The following is a 20,254-nucleotide window of genomic DNA, read 5'->3' as shown; positions in this document are numbered from 1 at the left end:
AAAGTGGTAGAGTTAAATAGAAAATGTAACAATAAGTCACATTTGTATCATGCTTTGATGTTGGCAATGCACTTTTCCTTGCAAACATTAAAGTATGATACAAATGATGGGTATCCATTTCACAGATGAGGAAAACTGAGGCTCCACAAGATTCAAGCAACTCAATGTGGGATTCAAACCCAGTTCTCTTTTGGCTCCACTATACTATACTTCCTGCCTTTGTTCTTCACTGTAAATTCCCATTTGATAATATCACTATCAGCCATCATCATTTCTTCCAAAGAAGATGCATTCTAGGCTTTCTGTCTCTCTCTACTAAAAGTTCTAACATTCTTGTGTGTTCATGAAGCATGAAGAAAGGGAGAGTGAAGTTACTGCAGAAATTGTAGAAGTTCCATAAAGATGCCATTTGCTGAGTGGATGACACCTACAGACCCGGAGTAGCCTCACAGAGCTCAGGATGAACAAAGTAGTGATAGCAGCAAGAAATTAAATTCTACAAACACCTATTAGTCTTTCTACCAATAATTCTGTCAATAAACATTTATTAAGTGTCTACTATGTGCCAGGGGGAGGATCAGCTAGGTAGCTCAGTGGATAAAGCACTGAGCCTAGAGTCAGAAAGACCAGAATTCAAATCTAACTTACTAGCTGTGCGACCCTAGAGAAATCATTAACCTCTACCTGCATAAAACTGGAAAAGAAAATGGCAAACTATTCCACTATCTTTGCCAAGAAAACTCCATGGACCATATTAAAATGCTAAAAGACATGACATTGGAAGATGAGTCTCTCATTGTGAAAGGTCCACAGGGTCATGAAGGATCAAACACAAGTGAAAAACAACGTGCCAGACACCATGCTAAGTGCTAGAGATACAAAAAAAAAAGGTCAAAAGACAGTCCCTGTCCTCAAAGAGCTCATAATCTAATGCAAAATCTTGATGAAGAACAGAGGCTGTGCTGCTCACAATGAGTAAAATATCCCAAGAATACCTAGGGGCTTTGACACAAGCATAAATGACACCAGTACCCAATAAGTAACATATTCTTGGAGGGTCTGAACCACATTCCTATAGAGCAGGAGAGGAAGGAGGAGGAAGAGGAGGAGGAGGAGGAAGAGGAAGAGGATGAGCAGGAAGAGACACAAATAAGTCACAACTAAATGAAAAAAGTATCTCATGGGTTCTCTTGGAGGGACAAATAAAGGAGTTGGCAAGAGTGATCTTATCACTCAAGGGCAACAAAATATATTATTTCAAAGGATACTTAGTCACAGGAACACAAAACTGAAAGCAACCCTAAGAGGTCACTGAATCCACCATTCTGGAGAGCAATTTGGAACTATGCCCAAAGGACAATCAAACTGTGCATACCCTTTGACCCAGCAATACCACTCCTAGGGCTGTATCCCAAAGAGATCAGAAGAAAGGGAAAAGGACCCACATGTGCAAAAATATTTATAGCAGCTTTTTTTGTGGTGGCAAAGAATTGGAAATTGTGGGGATACCCTTCAGTTGGGGAATGGTTGAACAAATTGTGCTATATGATTGTGATTGAATACTATTGTGCTATAAAAAATGACAAGCAGGCAGATTTCAGAAAAACTTGGAAAGACTTGAATGAACTGATGCTGAGTGAAGTGAGCAGAACCAGGAGAACATTGTTTACTATGATAACAACATGTGCAGTGAACTATGATAGACTTAGCTCTTCTTACCAATACCAAAAACACTGATGATGGAAAAAGCTATTCACACCCAGAGAAAGAATTGTGGAGCCTGAATGTAGAATGAAGCATACAATTTTCACTTTTTTTCGTGGTTTTTTTTTCCTTTTGCTCTGTTTCTTCTTTCACAACATGACTAATGTGGAAATACGTTTAAAATGATTGCACATATCTAACCTATAACAGATTATTTGCTGTCTTGGGGGAGGAGAGAAGGGAAGGAAGGAGGAAGAAAAATGTGTAAATTAGAATCTTATAAATACAATATATGACATAAGTTTAGGTGATATATATTATAAGGCATAATATATTTAAAATGTTAAAATATACTACAGATATGAAATCTTACTAAAATGAATGTTGAAAACTATCTTTACATGTAATTGGAAAAAATAAAATTTTATTTTAAAAAAGAAGTCACTGAGTCTAATCTCCCTATTTTCCAAATAATCAAAACTGAGGCACAGAGAGGCTTAAATCTTTTGTCACAGTCCCACAGCTAGTTAATACCTAGGGCATGATTTGAACTCAGACTGTCCTGCCTCCAAGCCTAGTACATGGTAATGAAGAAAGATTCATTACACCACCAGCTGCCTTATTTTTCAGTTGTCTTTCAGTCGCTTCCAGCTCTTCATGACCACATCTGAGATTTTCTTGGTAGACATACTAAAGTAGTTTGCCACTTCCTTATCCAGTTCATTTTACATATGATGAAACTGAGGCAAATGAGGTTAAGTGACTTGCCCAGAGACACACAGCTAGTAAATTTCTGTGGCCGGATCTGAACTCCGGTTTTCCTGACTCCAAGCCTAGCTGTCCCATCCAGCTATCTTACAGTCATCTTAATGAGCATAGGAGAGGGGCAAATATTTATTAAATGTCTATTAAGTGTAAGATATTACACTGCATATAAAGGATACAAAATCACATATGAAAAATTGTCTCCCTCAAGGAATTTACATTCTACTGTGGAACCACAGAACTCAGAGAAATATATTACAAATTGGATTTTGGGATATTAATTAAATTTTTAAGCATTTATTATCTCACTCCATCCTCACAAACCCCCACAAAAATAAATAGGGCATATATTATTATCCCCAAATTATAAATGAGGGCCAAAGAAATTAGGGAACTTGTCTAACATGACATACAGCTGTGACATCTGTACACAGACATACTGTTATATTTGGTGTTATTATTCAATTGTTTTAAGCTGCATCCATCTCTTCTCTCTGTGACCCCATTTGGGGTTATCTTGGCAAAGATACTAGAGTGCTTTGCCATTTCCTACTCCAGCTCATTTTATGGAGAAGGACCTGAAGCAAACAGAGTTAAGAGACATGCCTAGGGTCACATGCCTAGTGAATGTCTGAGACCAGATTTGAAGTTGCAAAGATGAGTCTTCCTGACTCCTAATTTGGCGCTCTAATCACTGCACCACCTAGCTGCCCATACTGTTATGTAGAATGGGCATAACTGGGTTTATCTCTTAACTGTCATGATTCTCTCATCTACCCAGGCATATATGCTAGTATAAACCAAAAATATGAGAGTGGTATGGAAAGCCTCTTTTCTATTTTTTTTCATCTGGGAGTGTACACAGCTAGTACCATAGACTTCAAAGAGTAGAGCAAAGGTTCTTAAAGCTGAGATCTATTCTATGAACTTTTTATTGAATACTTTGAAAACTGTATCTCAATAGAACTGACTTCCTTTGTAACCCCATGTATTTTAATTTATGCACTTAAAAACATTCTTCTGAGAAAGCGTTCATAGACTTCACTAGAATATCCAAGGGGTCCAAGACACAAAGGTGAAGAACTCTAAGAGTATAGCTATTGATTCCAACAGGAGTCATGCTAAGGAATCCTTCTCATTTTCTTTCTCAGAAACCTTTTACTTATTTATCCTCCTGTGAAGAAATATCCACACCCTCCTCAGTTGTGCATGTCATAACATCTGCTCTCTACAATCCCTATTTGCTGGGTGTTAAGTCAACTGTGTACTCCACAACTGCTTTTTATATCACCCCGGCAAAAAAAGTTTCCCAAAACTGGCTTGCTAGGGACGGCCAGGTGGCTCAGCGAGTAAGAGCACTGGCCCCAGTGTCAGGATGACCTGGGGATAGAATCCGGGCTCTGATACTCAGCACCACACCCAGAAATAACTGGCCATGTAACCTTGAGCAAGTTACTTAACCCCAATTGCTTTAAAAAAAAAAAACTGGCTTGCATTTCATTTTCACATCCTCATCAGTGAGCAAAGAATACTTTCATGCCCTCCATTCTGGTTAATAAAATATGTGTTCTCTTTCACTGAAATATGTTACACTTACTAGCTGTGTGACCTTGGGTAAGTCATTTAACCCTATCAACCTCTATTTCCTCATCTGTAAATTTAGCTAGAGAAGGAAATGGCAAACCACTCTAGTATCTTTGTCAAGAAAACCCAAAATGGAGTCATGAAGAGTCAGACATGACTGAACAACAAAATAAGTTACACAAAGTTGTTAAATAGCAGTATAATACAGCGGAAAGGACAGTGGTTCCAAAGTCAAAAGACATGGGTTCAAATCCCACCTTTTACTACTTCTGTGGCCTTTTAAAGTCACTTCAGGACCTCAGCTTGCTCATATATTAAATGAGGTGGCTGGACTAGAAACCAAGTCAACGAGCATTTATTAAGTGCTTGCTAAATGATAGGCACTGTGCTAAGCACTCGTGATACAAAGAAAGGCCAAAAATAGATTCTTAAAGAGAGTCTTTCATTGTATTGGGGGAAGACAAGATATAAAAAAGGGCTGAAAATCAGGGAGGAGGGAGAAGGTATGGAGGCTCAATGGCAAAGTCCAGAGAGTCAGAAGTAGAACTGAGAATGGAAAGAAGGATGTCTGTCCTGGGCCATCTGAATAGGTCTCTTGGGCCTTCCAGCTCCATACCTATGATCCTATTGAGAGAATATGTCAATGTCTCTCTAACATAAGATCAGTTTGCTCCACTCACCAGCCCAATATCTTTGCAGTATAGAGGTCATCCTGAAGACTGTTCCAAAACAACTCATCCTATCACCCTAGGAAGGCTTTGGATTGAGGCCCAAAGATGGGCTGTCATATGTTTCTCATCCAAAGACCAAACTAGCTAAATTCTGAGTGGCTTTTTTTTTTAATCCACAACAACTCATGAAAGCAGTCTATTAATGCACAGAGGAGTTATAATCGCCATTAGTGGTGAGTGTATCCACAGCAATGGAAACACAGATCCTGGAAAGCTAAGATTAAGGGGCCAGCCTACAAGTCTGGAAGAGTTTTGTCTTTTAAGAAACTCATAAAGGAGCAATTAGAGAAAAATCTCTTTACAAATTAGGTTCAAGTAGGACATTGTTATTTATTAAACTAGCGGGAAGAGTTCTCAAATGAAATATTAGTCAATTTTCTTCTGATATTTCCAAAGATCTCTGATTTCATCCAAGTGGATATCTCTTTCCCTCCATTGACATACTATCCCAACTGTTTCCTTGGCCAAAATGAATCTGATGGCTGACATTTTGGTGATAACCATCTGTAAGCGTAGACTGTTTCACTCTCTGGGATTATAAAATTCTCCTACTATTTTCCACAACAGATTAGTCTGAATGGGCATTTTCATCTTATTCTTGTTTTAAACCAAAATGCATAGATAAATGATGCAGAACCAAATTAAAGATTGTGTCTGTCTGGCATTAACTACTGTGAACCTTTGTTCAAATATTTTGTTCGACTATCATAAACCTTAGTTCAAATAAAAAAGTCCATCAGCAAAATTAGGCTTATATATCATTATTATATTATGTTAAACATCTCCAAGTTGTAATTTATTTCACTAAAATGTTATTAAATGTAGGAAAATTTGTAAAACAAATTTAATTTCATATTAAACTACAGATATAGTAAACATAAGGTTTGACTGGATTATTTCTTTTAATTCTTATAGAATGTCTCACATAAAATATTCATATTATTTTATAATTAGAATTTATGTTTTATGTTTAGTTTTCTAATCATAAGCAGAATAAAATTTTATATCTTATAATTCTGTAACAAATTTTAATTTGAAGCTTTGGGGACAAAGTTAACATTGTAATTATTATGAGCACTTATTGAAAAATCTAAAAGGGGGGCGGCTAGGTAGCACAGTGAATAGAGCACCGGCCCTGAAATCAAGAGGACCTGAGTTCAAATTCGGCCTCAGACTCAACACAAAAACTAGCTGTATGACCTGGGCAAGTCACTTAATCCCAACTGCCCTCCAAAAAGCAAAAAAAAAATCTGAAAGAATATTAAAAATAATACTTTAAATTGTTGTGAGGGTTCATACTATATTTCTTTTGTTGAAAAGGATTTGTAGAACAAAAAAAAAAAAAACCAACCCACTGAGAATCAGTTCTCCAGCTACTATCCTAATATTAACACCTTAAGAACCACAGCTATGGTACATCTTTTTCTTTTTAAAACAATCTAGTTCATATGTCTTAAGCTACACTGAAAATGACAAACATCTTCCATTTATTAGAAATCAGATGGTTCCAAAAATATCCCTTTGTAACATATGCCCCAAATATAAATCCAGCTATAGTATGTTAGGTAATTTTGAAAGTGCTCCATATGTCTCCTGTTCTTTTTTAATCTCTAATTAGTCTATTCTAAACTGTGTAGATGCCTGCAAATCCTTTGGAAGGAGCTGAGATAAAATAAATCACTTGAAAAATCAAAGCAAAAATTAGGGCTCCCTCTGCTGGCCCTTAAATACAATTTTCTTTTCATTCAGGTAATACCAAAATGGGGGAGGGAAGGAGGGAGGAAAACCTGTCACTCTGGAAGTTGAAACAAAAAAAAATTTAGACATTAGGACAGGAAAAAGTTGATGTTTTTAAATATCATAAAATAGCAACAATGTATTAGAAATATTGTTTGTTGTACAGTTATTTCAGTTATGTCTGACTCTTCATGACCCTGTTTGGGTTTGGTTTTGGTTTGTTTGGGGGGGGGGGGGGGGAGTTTCTGGCAAAGAGCCTAGCATGGTTTATCATTTCCTTCTCCAGCTTATTTTACAGATGCTAAGATGTAACAAAAAGGAAATGAGAGGTCTAATCTATAAGCATAAAATGGTTTGAAAGAAAAAGCAGGAAAAAAATTCTTGCTGTAAAATATTTTGTGCAATTCATGTTACAATAAGATTTTCTTATTTAGTCATACCCTGATTATACAAATTATATTAATGTCAGATCAAGCTATTAATTACATATTGGATAGACAGAAAATTCTTGCAAAAGACAAGTTTAAGCTTGAAATGACCAATGGCACAAACAGGCAGTAAATGAAAGGGATACCTACTCTGTAAATGTCTCAACTGACCTTTTAAATGAAATGTCTAGTTCTACCCCAAACAAAAAGAGTTTTTTAGGGTTTTTAAGTCACAAGTAATCTTTCCATTTAAATACAGTAAATGTGATTGAGAAGAGGTAGGGAGTTCTTAGTTCTCTCAGAATCCAGAAAAAGTTAAGAGAGAGAATCCTACCCAGCAAATTATTATCAGTAGATAAGAACTCTTAACTTTAGAACCCTAATTCAAATCTGTAACATTCAGTACCTACTTTACAACATACCTTTGTGGGGGAGAGGAAAAAGGTAGACTCATGAAAATTAGCAGAAGTTCACATCATTCTATCATGACTGGAAACCATATTTGGTAGTCTCTTGATATAATATTCTGAGTCGCTTTATAAAATGTCAAAATGTTTGCTTGTAGAAATGGCAAATTCCCAAACACTGAGACTATGTTAGTTGTGCCTGCTAAAATGGTAGAACCAATATTCAACAAACACATGTTCACAGAAATTCCCTTTCCTCTTACAGGACCCATCCATTGTAGATAAAGGACTCCTACATATAAGGCAGTCTGGGAAATAATCACCCACTTATGTGACTGATTTATATGAGGCATGATAGATAGATAGATAGATAGATAGATAGATAGATAGATAGAGAGAGAGAGAGAGAGAGAGAGAGAGACAGAGACAGAGAGACAGAGATAGATATTGATATGATATAAACAGACACATACATATACATATTTCGTGCATATGACTCCATTCCCCTTATTAAAAGTCTGCCTCTATTTGTAAAAAAAGACTGCTAAAACTTTCTTTATTCCTCTACAAAGCTAAAGTAAAGACAATTCTATTATTATAAATATTGCTATGCATTTAGCAGCATTTTGTTCCTGTTTTCTTGGAGTACAGGGCTCCTCAAAAGGCATCTGGGCTTTAACATACAAATTTATTTTGGTGATTCATTCAGCTGTTGCATATAAACATCCAATGCCATTTCAAAACATTTCATATTAGAATGTAATAATCCAACTGTAAGGATTACATTGTTGGCATTTCATACATTCTTCCTATCCTAAACCCTGCCATTTTTTTCAGGAATAGTCACACCAAAATAAAAGAAACCACTTATCTCTAAAAGTCAATACCAACCTTCCAGAAAACATTTTTCTTAATCCTTCTCAGCATTTACCTTTGGCCTTTAAGAATTCTAGTGACTTTTGCTGCAAACCAATGAACAAATTTTTCCATGATCTATTCATAGACTATTCCATAGTCTCCCAAGTAGGAGTGTTTGTGTGCTTTAAATTTAACAAAATTAAATTAATGAGCCTTTATTAATCACCTGCTATATACAATTTACAGTGCCAGGTATTAGAGATACAAAGAAGAAATGACACTATCCTGACATAAAAACTACTCTTTAAGTAAAGTGATATTATTGTTGTTGGTGTTGCTGTTGTTGTCATGAACTCTGTAATCAAATTACAAGCATTTATCGCACACTCATTATGAATCAGGTATCGTGAGTGGCGCTAGTGAAACACAGGAGGAAAACAAAAGAAAACAGTTGCTTCCACCAAGCAGCTCTCTTCCCAATGGGATTTGCTGTACTCATATAAGCAAGTACAAAATATATACTATGTAAAAACAAGATAATTATTTTTTAGAAAGTTACTGACTTTGGGGGATTAGGAAAGGTCAAATGTAGGAAAGGTGCTTAACCTGAGTTCTAAAGGACATCAGGTATTCTAAGAGGCCCTGATGAGGAATGAGGGCCTTCTAGACAGTAGGACAACCTGTGTCACAATCTAGTGACATCAGATGAAATATGGGAGGGATGGTTAGCAGGCCAGTTTTGCTAGAATGAAGAATGAATGAAGGGGAATCTGGAAGGGAAGGTTAGATGCAGGCTGTGAAAGGTTCCATTGAAAAACAGAGAGGAATTTGCATTTGATTCCCGAGATAATGGGAAGCCAGTTTTTCTAGCTGAGCAGAAGAGTGATGTGGTTGGACCTGAGGTTCAGGCATATTGCTTGAGCACCTGTGTAGTTAGTGACTGCTGCAGCCATATACCACCAATGTTATGGGGGCCATCTAAGTGCTGAGAAACAAGAGAATTCTGTTTAAATAAGAACACGAATTTGGTTATATTCTGGATGAAAGCATATCCATAGATACATTAAAAAAAAAAACAGCGTGAGGAAAGGCCCTTATAGGGGAGTAGCTGAAAAAAGAAACAGTGAAAGAATTTAATGGGATATTATTACGCAGTAAGAAGTTACAAAAAGGAGGAATTCAGAGAAACATGGGAAGATTTCTATGAAGTGATACAGACTAAAATAAGTAGAACCAAGGAATATATAAAATGTTCACAAGAATGTCTATGAAAAGATCATCAAAAGGAAACTGAATCAGTTAAGTAAAGGAAAAAGCAACTGAAGGTCCAAAAGAATAGATTATGACCTATACATTCCCCACTCATAGCAGATGTGAGGGACAATACCACATGTGCATTGTCAGAGGCACCCACTGCATTAAATGTTTTTGCTAAATTATTTTTCTTTCTTACAAAGGGATTGAGAAGGGTGGATTACTGTGATGTAAAGACAAAAGTCATCGGTAAAATGCATTTTTAGAAGAATGAAAAAATCTGTTACAATATTGTTAACTGCTACAAGTAAACAGACTCAGACACTTGTTGGATGAGTCACATAATCTCTGTTTGCCTCAGTTTCCTCATCTGCAAAAAGAGGATCATAAGAGTACCTGCCTCCCAAGGTTGTCATGAGGCTCAGTGCTTAGCACAGTGCTTGTAAATGTTACCTATAATTAATTATAGGGGCAACTAAGGGGCACGGCAGATAGAGTCCCAAGCCTGGAGTCAGGAAGACTCATCTTTCTGAGTTCAAATCTTGACTCAGACACTAACTAGCTGTGTGACTCTGGGCAAATTACTTCACCCTGTTTGCCTCAGTTTCCTTATCCGCAAAACAAGCTGGAGAAGGAAATGGCAAAATACTCCAGTATCTTTGCCAAGAAAATCCCAAATGGGGTCATGAAGAGTCAGACACGACTGAAAATGACTGAACAATATGATTATCATAAGGAACAACAAATATATAAATTCAAAGAAATACGAAGAACTGTACGAAGTGTGTTTAGAGTAAAGAAAACAAGCAAGAGAAGAGACACACTGAATACAATTATGTATGTGAAGAGGACAGTAAACTACCAAAAACTCAATTTAAATACAATGGTTTGTGTCCGTACCATAATGATATATTTAAGGCACACAGCCTTTTCTTTGAACAATCAGTAAATGACAAACAGTACAAAAGTATACAGTTGCATGAACCATCCATAGAATCGTTCTTGGGTGCTGTCTTGAATAAATTTTCCAGGAATCTACTTTGTGGTTTGTCTGTTCCTAGTTGTCTGCTTTGGTCAAACAAATTTATCAAGTTTAAAAAAAAAATTAGCCTAGGAGATAGGAATGGCTCTAACTCCTCCCCCCATCCTCTTCTCTAATTCCCTACCACTCCCTAAGCACACACCACGCCTGCCACCAGACAATAGGGTCCTACTGTAATGTATAATTGGTCCTACTGTAATGAACTGAGAGGCTTGATCCGGCTTTAAGAGGCAAATAGTTATATCAAATGCAGTAGAAATAATGCATTGATTTTAGCACATAAAATATAATTATGTTCTTAATATTAAAAATAAATTATATATTTTATAAAATATATTATCTACCTTTTAATAAAATAAAAAATTAACCACAGGTTGTATTATTTTTGTTCTAGTTTTGAAAAGAAAAAAAATCTTCCATGAGTCCTGAACAGAACTGTAACTAGGCCAGAGCAACTGGAGTTTTGTCCCAGGGCAAAATTTAGCAGGTTCTGATAATATTTACATTCCTTCAGCATGGCAAACTAAATTAATTATTAGTTGATAAGAATAATTATTTAAAATTGGAAGGCACCAAATAGCATGCTTCCTCCCCCCCAACACCCAAAGTTTAGCTTGGGTTGAGTTCCTCTTTAGTCAAGATCAACCCTACAATCTCTTCGTCTCTAGCAGTGACCTCCTTCAAACGTTACACATTTCATCAAATTTTCAACATTTTCTACATCTAGGACATTATACGACGTGAATTCATGTTAAGAATTATAATTCCCACCCCCCCCCAAAAAAAAGAATTATAATCCCAAGGCAATGCGAAGTTGTAAGTTATCCAAGAAATGTTTAATTACATATAGTATAGTTTTATTATGAAGGCAGGAAACAGAACATCATTTAGAACATCCTATTCCCAGAACATTCTGTTTAACTGAAGTTTTGCTACAAAATTATGTCTAGAAATTGAAACATAAAATATGCTAAGAAGATCAATTGCAAAATTAACTTGAGTACTTGATCACATAGAGTATGGACTTCCGTGTTTTTCAGCCAAATGACTAGAAATTGCATGATCGACCAATCTGGATCCCCGATGAACACCTAACTATGCTTGGTAACCACTACAACTATTCTCTAGTCAGTAATTCCATCAAGTCTCCCTCCCTCTCTCTTGGCTCCATTCCCATACACTCTTTCTCTTGTACTGTGTATCTTCTACTTTCCACTATAAACTTTTGATAGAGGTCAACTAAACTAAAGACTATGATAAATAAGAATAGTAAAATAAATAAGAAATAAGAGAGGACAAAACTAAGAAGAAAAGAATAAACTGTTAACTCTAAAATTACTAAAGTTCCCATTTAGTAAAAATTCTGATCTTTCTGTGATCCCTAAGAGCTGTTCTTCAGTGGAATGATACAAGGGGATATAGCAGAAAGAGTACTGAGGCAGGAGTCAGGGGACCTGGGGTTCAAACCCCACTTCTACCACTCATTCCTTGCATGTCAGAAGACAATTCACTTGATCTCTCTGGGCCTCAGTCTCCCCACCTGTAATATGAGGTAGTTGGACAAAACAACCACTTCCTATTCTAAGTCTATGGGTCTCTCATTCAGCAGCAGGTCCTATGGTGCTGAGTTATCAAAATCTGGGGCAGGATAAGAAAAAAAAATAAGCTTGGAGGAATACAGAGCATAAAAGGGAATCTGAGCCTTCAGCTTTCATTGTCTGAAACTTGCCAACACCGTAAAATTAACTTTCCTTGAAAAAAAAAACCCTTAAGTGGGAAAGTAAGAGCAGATAACAGATAAAATAGATGATATTTTTTGAAAGCAATAAAATGCTCACTTTCATAAACTCTTTAAAGCTGCCTCAAGCATTTTAATTAAAATATACTGATCATGCATGTAATCAGTATAATCATACCTGAACATAATGTTGGGCCATGCTGCATGTTAATACAAAATACAAAACAGAAACAAGGAAATGTTAGTCATAGAAATACATGAAGTTATTCCCAGGAGAATTATAAAATTCATGCACAGTAAGCTTTTATTTCTAACTTTAACCACAGTACCAATAACTAAAGCATTAGCATAATCCAGTTATTTATTTATAATTTGTTTACCTACCCACACAAAGAGGCAGCATGACATGGTGGAAAGCTGACCCCAGAGTTGGGAGGACCTGGGTTTGAGTCCTAACTCTGACCCAAACTAGCTGTGTGACTATGACCAAATAACTCAGTCCGTCAGTGCCTCTAGACAGCTCTAAGGTGCAGAGTAAATGCCCAGATGCATGAGTAAAAGGGATGGTCTTATCTTGAGTTCCTCACAGCAATGAAACCATGGCTCTGGCCCCTCCTTCAACAGCAACAATAAAAACCTACACACAATAACATCTAAGAGGCAACTTCAATTTACAGAGAAAAATAATTCTCTTCCCTTTTAGTTTTAGGGGGGAGGTAACAGAATAATGGGGAAGGAAGGGAATAAGCCTTAATATAATGCCTCCTATGTACATGAGAGGCCTTGTGCTAAGCACTCTACGAATATTATTTCATTTGATCAGAATTTCAGAACAATTATTTCAGAACAAAATCTCTCTTTTTAAAAAGTCAAGTGCTTAACTATTTAGCATAGCAACCAAGAAATAAGGAGGAAAGCTCATCACTGCTGCTAGACATTAAAGTTATTTCTACCTGATGCAAAAACATTGAGTGGAAAGTGAAAACTGGGGGGGGGGGGAAGTTAGGTGAATAGAAGTGAATAGAGCACCGGCCCTGGAGTCAGGAGGACCTGAGTTCAAATTCGGCCTCAGACACTTGACATACTAGCTGTGTGACCTTGGGCAAGTCACTTAACCCCAATTAATTCCCCCTCCAAAAAGAAAAAAAGGAAAGAAAATGAAAATTGTAGTCAAGGTTTGGCATTGTGAGGAAAGATGTAATGTCAAAGACTATTATGTTAATACCCAGAATAAGAAAAACAAGACTTAGATACTGTAAATAAACCTTCCTCCTTCCTGGGAGAATGGAGTACAGCTGGAGTGATGATAACAGAGATAATGATGATTGTGGGGTTACATTTATTATCTATATAACTAACTTTGGGCAAGGCATCCAGACTCCCTGGTCCTCATTTTCTTTATCTCTAAGTAATTTAAGGCATTTTACATGGCATTATCCCACTCCATTCTCACAACCCAGTGAAGGTAGTGCTCTAAGTTTACTCTCCCCCATTTCACTGATGAGGAAAAAGGTTGAGAGAGGACAAGAGATTTGCCCAATGGTCACTCAACTGATAAGAGCCTAAGGTGGCATTCAAATCCAAGTCTTCCAGACTCTCAGCTTAGCCATCTCCCTGCTACACCATGTTGCTTCTCTGTTAGTCATTTTAATTAATACAATGAATCAGATTAGATATGTTAAATGCTATTAATGGAAACATGATTAACATGGGTCACAAAGAGATCCTGGTTCACTGTATGAACAGGACAATACTGGTGTTCAAAGGTGATTTCTCAAATGGCAAGATGCCACGGAAAGCCCTGGCCCCAACTACGTTATCAAACTCCCCAAGGATGTTCGGCAGAAGATGCTGCATGGGGACTCAGTGGTACTTACTTCTTTTCTGGGATGCAGCCTGTAAGCACGCTGTCATGATGTCACAATTCTGCTGCACTTTGTGCAGAAGCCGATCTTTTTGCTTCAGGTGACGAAGCAACTTTGTCGACTGAAGAGTGATGCTGTCCGTCAGCTCCCGAAGGGTTGCCTTCAGCTCACCAATGTCTGTTATCAAGACAAACAGACACATAAATGGAATCTCCACCTGCAGAATGGTTTCTAGACCACAGGTTCTTAACCTCGGTTCTATGAACTTGGTTTTTTAAAGTATATTTTAATAATTTTTAAATAAATTTTATAAGCTATACATGTTTATAATATATAATTAAATGATTGTGTTAAAATTTTGTATTTCTGGTTATATACTTACATATTTCATATACTTGTAATTTTGTAATATAAAATTTAAATATATTTTGATAACTGCATTTCAATATAATTAGCTTCCTTTATAAATATGTCCTTTATGCAGATTAAAAACATTATTCTGAGAAGAAGCCAACCAGGCTTCACCAGATGACAAAGGGGTCCAAAATCCAAAAAAGGGTTAAGAACTCCTATTCTGTAGACTAACCATTCAAATGAGTTGATTCTAGTCACCCAAGATTATATGTATCCATTCAATCATACACATACTCCCCCCATACACTAAATACAGCATTCTGTGCTTTATTGAACTTTCACATTATACCATGCATGCTAGTTCTATCTCCCGGGCTACTAATAACAATAATTGTTAGTATTTATATAGTGCTTTAAGGTTTGTGAAGCATTTTTCAACTATTACTTCTTTGATCCCTACAACAACCCTGGGAGGTATGTACTATTATTATCACCCCCATTTAGAGATGAGGAAACTGCAGGCAGAGGTTAAGTGACTTGCCCAGGGTATCACAGATAGCAAGTGTCTGAGGTCACGTTTGAACTTGAGTCTTAGTCAATCAACAAGTTCCCACTTTGTGCCAAGTAGTGTGCTGGATACTGGAATATAAGTCCAATGAGATTGGTACTGTGAAAAGAGAATAGGTTCTAAAGTCACAGGATCTAGGTTCCAATCTCACCTCTGATAACTTTTCCACTTACATGTGGAACCTTGGGCAAGTCGCTTGATTTCCCTTGGCCTTGGCTTTCCTTCAGCTGTAGATCTGTGATACCGGCATATAACAAGCAGGGACCACACCAGGTTGGGTTTTTTTAATACTCACAGTGATTTTCACAATCTTTTGGGTCCAATCCTATTATTTCATCTGTGTGGGGGCACTCCTGATATGGAAATTCCTTCCCTTGCTATAAATCAGCAATTTATAGCTTACAGTTTGAGAATGTTGCCTGGGACACTGAGATCCCCATGGTTACACAGGCAGTATGTGCCAGAGGCAGAATTTGAACCCAGTTCTTGACTCTAAAGGCCATTAAGCTACATTGTCTACTATGCCATACTATATTCCACCTTACATATAACAGGCTTTCAACAAATATCTCTTGAATTGAAGTGAATTGAATCAAATAATCATATCCTAATGGTGTAGATAGTCAGAAATTCATCCTCTTGTTTTTCTCTACAAATTTCCTTTGGAACTAATCAATCAGATACTAAATATCTAGGTATGGGTTTGTTATTAGACTCTGATGAGATACTCTAACCTACAGTAAGGTGGTTTGCCAACCTTAAGGCATAATACAAGTGTCAGTTACTATATATTATAATTATTTCATTTTCTTTTTTCATCCTACCATATTATTTTTTATTTCATAGGGAGTCCCTAGGAAGGAAATTTCTTTACCAAGGCAATTTATATAGTCTTAGACTGTTGCCTGGGAGCACATCAGTGACTTTTCCAGCCCATATATGGCAGAGGCAAGACTTGAACCCAGGTTCAAAGATCCAAAGATCCAAATAATTCTATTGTTGTACTATCACTTATATTTAACCTTACCTGAAAATTATATATACAATTTTCATCATGAAAGTGCTTCAATGGTGAATTTACAAACCAGGATCATTTCTGATTTGATGAAAACAATAACAACTAACATTCCAATAGCATTTTACAAATTGCTTTACAAATATTTTCTCATCTGAGAAAGATTACTTTGGTTATAAGCCTCCAAACCCACCACTTTTTACCCATAAACACATATAAAAAGGTCCCCTATTCATCTACTCACACACCTTTTTGGCACATGAACAGGAAAGACATTCTTTTTTTTAACATGTACATGAATGTGGTAATACTGATTCTGGCTACTTTAAAAACAAAAGCTCAAAGCAATTGAGCAATTTTTTGGCCTTCAAGTATTGTAGGTAACATATTTCATCTTTGCAAAAAAAAAGATAAAGTATGCGCCAACATTTCTAGAATTTCTAATTTATCGAAAGCAATTTTCGATAGATTAGGCAGAATTCGATAGAAAAGGACAAAAAAGGCTCCAGAGAGACAGGAGCACACAATAGGGAAACCAATAAGTAATTCTCTGCTATTGTTTTAAAAACAAGCTTAATATCTTCATTAGTTGTCAAGAGTATGACTAAGATATTCCGAGATGCTAAGTCTTCTGCTGTCCCTTGGCATTAGTTAGTCTCATTTGGAAGGTCTGTGTCCATCTGGACCACATACTAGAAAGTGGAGGTATCACCTTGCTGACAAAGGGCTGTAGAGTCAAAGCTATGATTTTTCTAGTAGCAATGTAGTGCTGCAGAATAGCAGCTTTCAAATTGTGGTACCAGAGAAGACTTTTGAGAGTCCTTTGGACAGCAGGGAGATCAAATAAGTCAATATTTAAAGAAATTAATTCAGGCTATTCACTGAAAGGTCAACAACTGAAGCAAAACTTAAATACTTTGGCCACATCATGAGAAGATGGCATTCACTAGAAAAGATTCTCATGTTGGGAAAGATTGAAGGCAAAAAGAAAAGAGGACAGCAGGGAACAGGATGGATAGATGATGCCATGGAAACAATGAACATGAACTTGGACAGACTTCAAGAGATGGTGGAGGATAGAAGGGCCTGGTGTGCTTTGGTCCATGGGGTCACGAAGAGTTAGACACAACTGAATGACTGAACAACAATCACAAAAAGTCTCGCCTCTGAATTTGTTTAAACCTATTATTTAGAGAAACTGGAAAGGATCTCAAGGAGGACAGAAATGTTCAAAGGGAAGAAAAAGAATTTGAATAAAAGAGTTAAATGTTCCCATGAGAAAGGAAATGCTAAGGAGTGGCTTAAAAATCTCATTATTATGATACCCTTTGCCTACTGAATGAAATCCAAAGTCCTTAGCCTGCTATTCAAGACACCTATAACCAGGTACCCTCCCACCTTTCCAGACTCACACTACTCCCCACTAAATGGAGAATCATACCAAGTCAAAAGGACCTTTCCTCCATCCCAAGACCTTTTGCATACTTTGGACCTCTCTGATGTTTTTATCACAATTTACACTGCATTTAGGGCAATGGGAAAGAGTTCATTAGCATAAGGAATTCCCAGTGTGGAAATATCCTCCACAACAAAAACTGATAACTTGTCTGTAATCTATAGTTTCAGAGAGGCTAAATAACTTATCTGTGACCATTCCGCTATCAGAAGCAGGACTTGAACAAGGGTCTTTCTTACTCCAAGACCAGCCCTCTAGCCAATACTAGGCAGCATCTCTCTATACTGGCATTATAGTTATTTTACATGATATATTTATGTGTTAAAGCCTTTCCATGATTTGGGAAGTTTCTTTATCTCACAGATTGGGAAAGTCTGGAGAACCTACCTCATGGGTTTGTTATTAGGCTCTGATGAGATACTCTAACCCATAGTAAAGTGGTTTTCCAACCTTAAGGCATAATACAAGTGTCAGTTACTATATATTATAATTATTTCATTTTCTTTTATCATCCTACCATATTATTTTTCATTTCATAGGGAGTCCCTAGGAAGGAACTTTCTTTACCAAGGCAGTTTATATAGTCTTAGACTGTTGCCTGGGAGCACATCAGTGACTTTTCCAGCCCATATACGGCAGAGGCAAGACTTGCACCCAGGTTCAAGTTGATTATCTCCAATTTATCTTGTTCATAGCTTGTTTGTATGTAGCTGTTCTTCATGCTGTCTCCCCTGACAGGCTATTAGCCACTTGAGAGCAAGTTGTCTCTTATCTTTCTTTGTATCTGTTAGCACAGTGCCCAGCACATAGTAGGCACTTAATAAATGTTTATTAACTGACTGATAAATTGTAAGGTCTATGAACATAGAGGTACATGTTTTCTTTGCACCTCCTCTAGTAACCACCACTTCAATTCAAGAAACATTTAGATGATTGAGAAAGGACAAACAACCAGACAGACGAGGAAAAGACATGGCCCCTGGGAACCTTGGGGAAAAAAAGGTAAAGATTTTAAGAGCAAAGGTGAGAAGGGAGTAAGTACCTTGAACACAGCAGGCATTTAGTGAAAGCTGGATTGAATGGATTACAGGTACAGTGAGGGAGGGGAGGCAGCCTGTGCAAAGGCATGCTGGTTGTGTACACAGTAGGTGTTTAAGAAATGGGTGTTGAATGACTGTAAAAAATGGGCTTAAATGATGTTAAACAAGGATTCAGAAAGATTTAAGGAAATTTTTTTTAACTTTTACTTTAAGGGTTTCAACTATAAAAATTACTAGAACTATAAAGGGAGGTAAGTTCTTCATTAGTGGAGTTTTTTTTTTAATAAGGAACCAAGAAACAGGAGAATATTATATACAGTAACAGTGATATTGTACAATGATCAACTATCAATGACTTAGCTCTTCTCAACAATACAATGATTCAAGACAATTCCAAAGGACTCATGATGAAAAATGCTATCTCCCTCCAGAGAAAGAACTGATAGAATCTAAATACAGATTAAAGAACACTATTTTTTACATTCTGTATTTTTTTTCATGGTTTTTTCCCCTTTGGGTCTATGTCTTCTTTCACAACATGATTAATATAGAAATATGTTTTACATGATTGAACTTATATAACCTATATCAAACTGCTTATCATCTCAGAGAGGAGAGAGATGAGGAAGGGAGAAAATTTGGAACCCAAAATTTTTTCTAAATGAATGTTAAAAATTGTCTTTATATGTAACAAGAAAAATAAAATTATTTTTAAAAAACAAGAAATTAATTCCTTTGAGTGATTATTATGTTCTTTTGCTTAAAAAAAGGAATGGGGTGGGGGAGTGTGGTGTGAGTAGAAATAACATTAACTGGAATCAAGTCCATATTAATTTAATTGCCTAACAAATGTCATTAGTAATAATGGTGTTGTGGATAGAGAGTAGACCTTGGTATCAGGAAGACTTGGGTTCAAGTCTTGCCTCTGCCATATATGGGCTAGAAAAGTCACTAACGTGCTCCCAGGCGACTGTCTAAGATTATGTAAACTGCCTTGGTAAAGAAAGTTCCTTCCCAGAGACTCCCTATGAAATAAAAAATAATATGATAGGATGAAAAAAGAAAATGAAACAATTATAGTATATAGTAATTGATACTTATATTATGCCTTAAGGTTTGCAAACCACTTTACTATGGGTTAGAGTATCTCATCAGAGCCTAATAACAAACCCATGAGGTAGGTTCTCCAGACTTTGCCAATCTGTGAGATAAAGAAACTATGAACTCCAGAGATAAAATGGCTTACCACCTGTGTGATCTTGGGAAAAAGCTTCCCTAAGCCACTGTTTCCTCATCTGTTAAAGGGGAGAGTGGTCTAGTTGGCCTCTCAAGTCTCTCCCAGCTCTTAGTCTATAAGTTCCTGTAACTTGTCCAGATCATACGGTAAGTGTGGATTCAAACCCAGGTCTCCGTGACTCCAAGAACAGCAATGGTTTGACATTTCCTTCTATAATTCATTTTGTAGATGAGGAATTGGGTTAAGTGACTTGTCCAGGGTTAAAGTGTCTGAGGCCAGATTTGAATTCAAGAAAATGAGTCTTCCTGACTCCAGGCCTAGTACTCTATCCACTGAGTGACTTAATTGCCCATAAATTAATTATTTGTCCACAAACTATAGCATGTGAATGTAAAGGAATATCATTGAAGCATAAGAAGCGACAAGAAATCTAGAAGACTCATATGAACTGATGCAGAGTGAAATGAACAG

At 36.7% G+C, this 20,254-nt stretch overlaps 1 protein-coding gene across 1 annotated transcript in view; it reads right to left on the bottom strand.

The window, feature by feature from the left end:
* Positions 1-20,254, bottom strand: part of TBC1D30 (TBC1 domain family member 30) — a 122,121-nt gene that overhangs the window by 89,471 nt on the left and 12,396 nt on the right. The window contains exon 2 of the mRNA XM_069080868.1: positions 14,126-14,290. Within this exon, the coding sequence (XP_068936969.1) occupies positions 14,126-14,290 (165 nt within the window). The remainder of the gene's footprint in view (positions 1-14,125; positions 14,291-20,254) is intronic.

This window comes from Petaurus breviceps, unplaced genomic scaffold, assembly GCF_028583685.1.
Source record: "Petaurus breviceps papuanus isolate PSGF00001 unplaced genomic scaffold, PetGlider_PUasm1.0 154, whole genome shotgun sequence".
NCBI classification, from domain to species: Eukaryota; Metazoa; Chordata; class Mammalia; order Diprotodontia; family Petauridae; genus Petaurus; species Petaurus breviceps.
The sequence above is the reverse complement of the archived record's forward strand: the minus strand, read 5'-3'. Positions and strand labels throughout refer to the sequence as shown.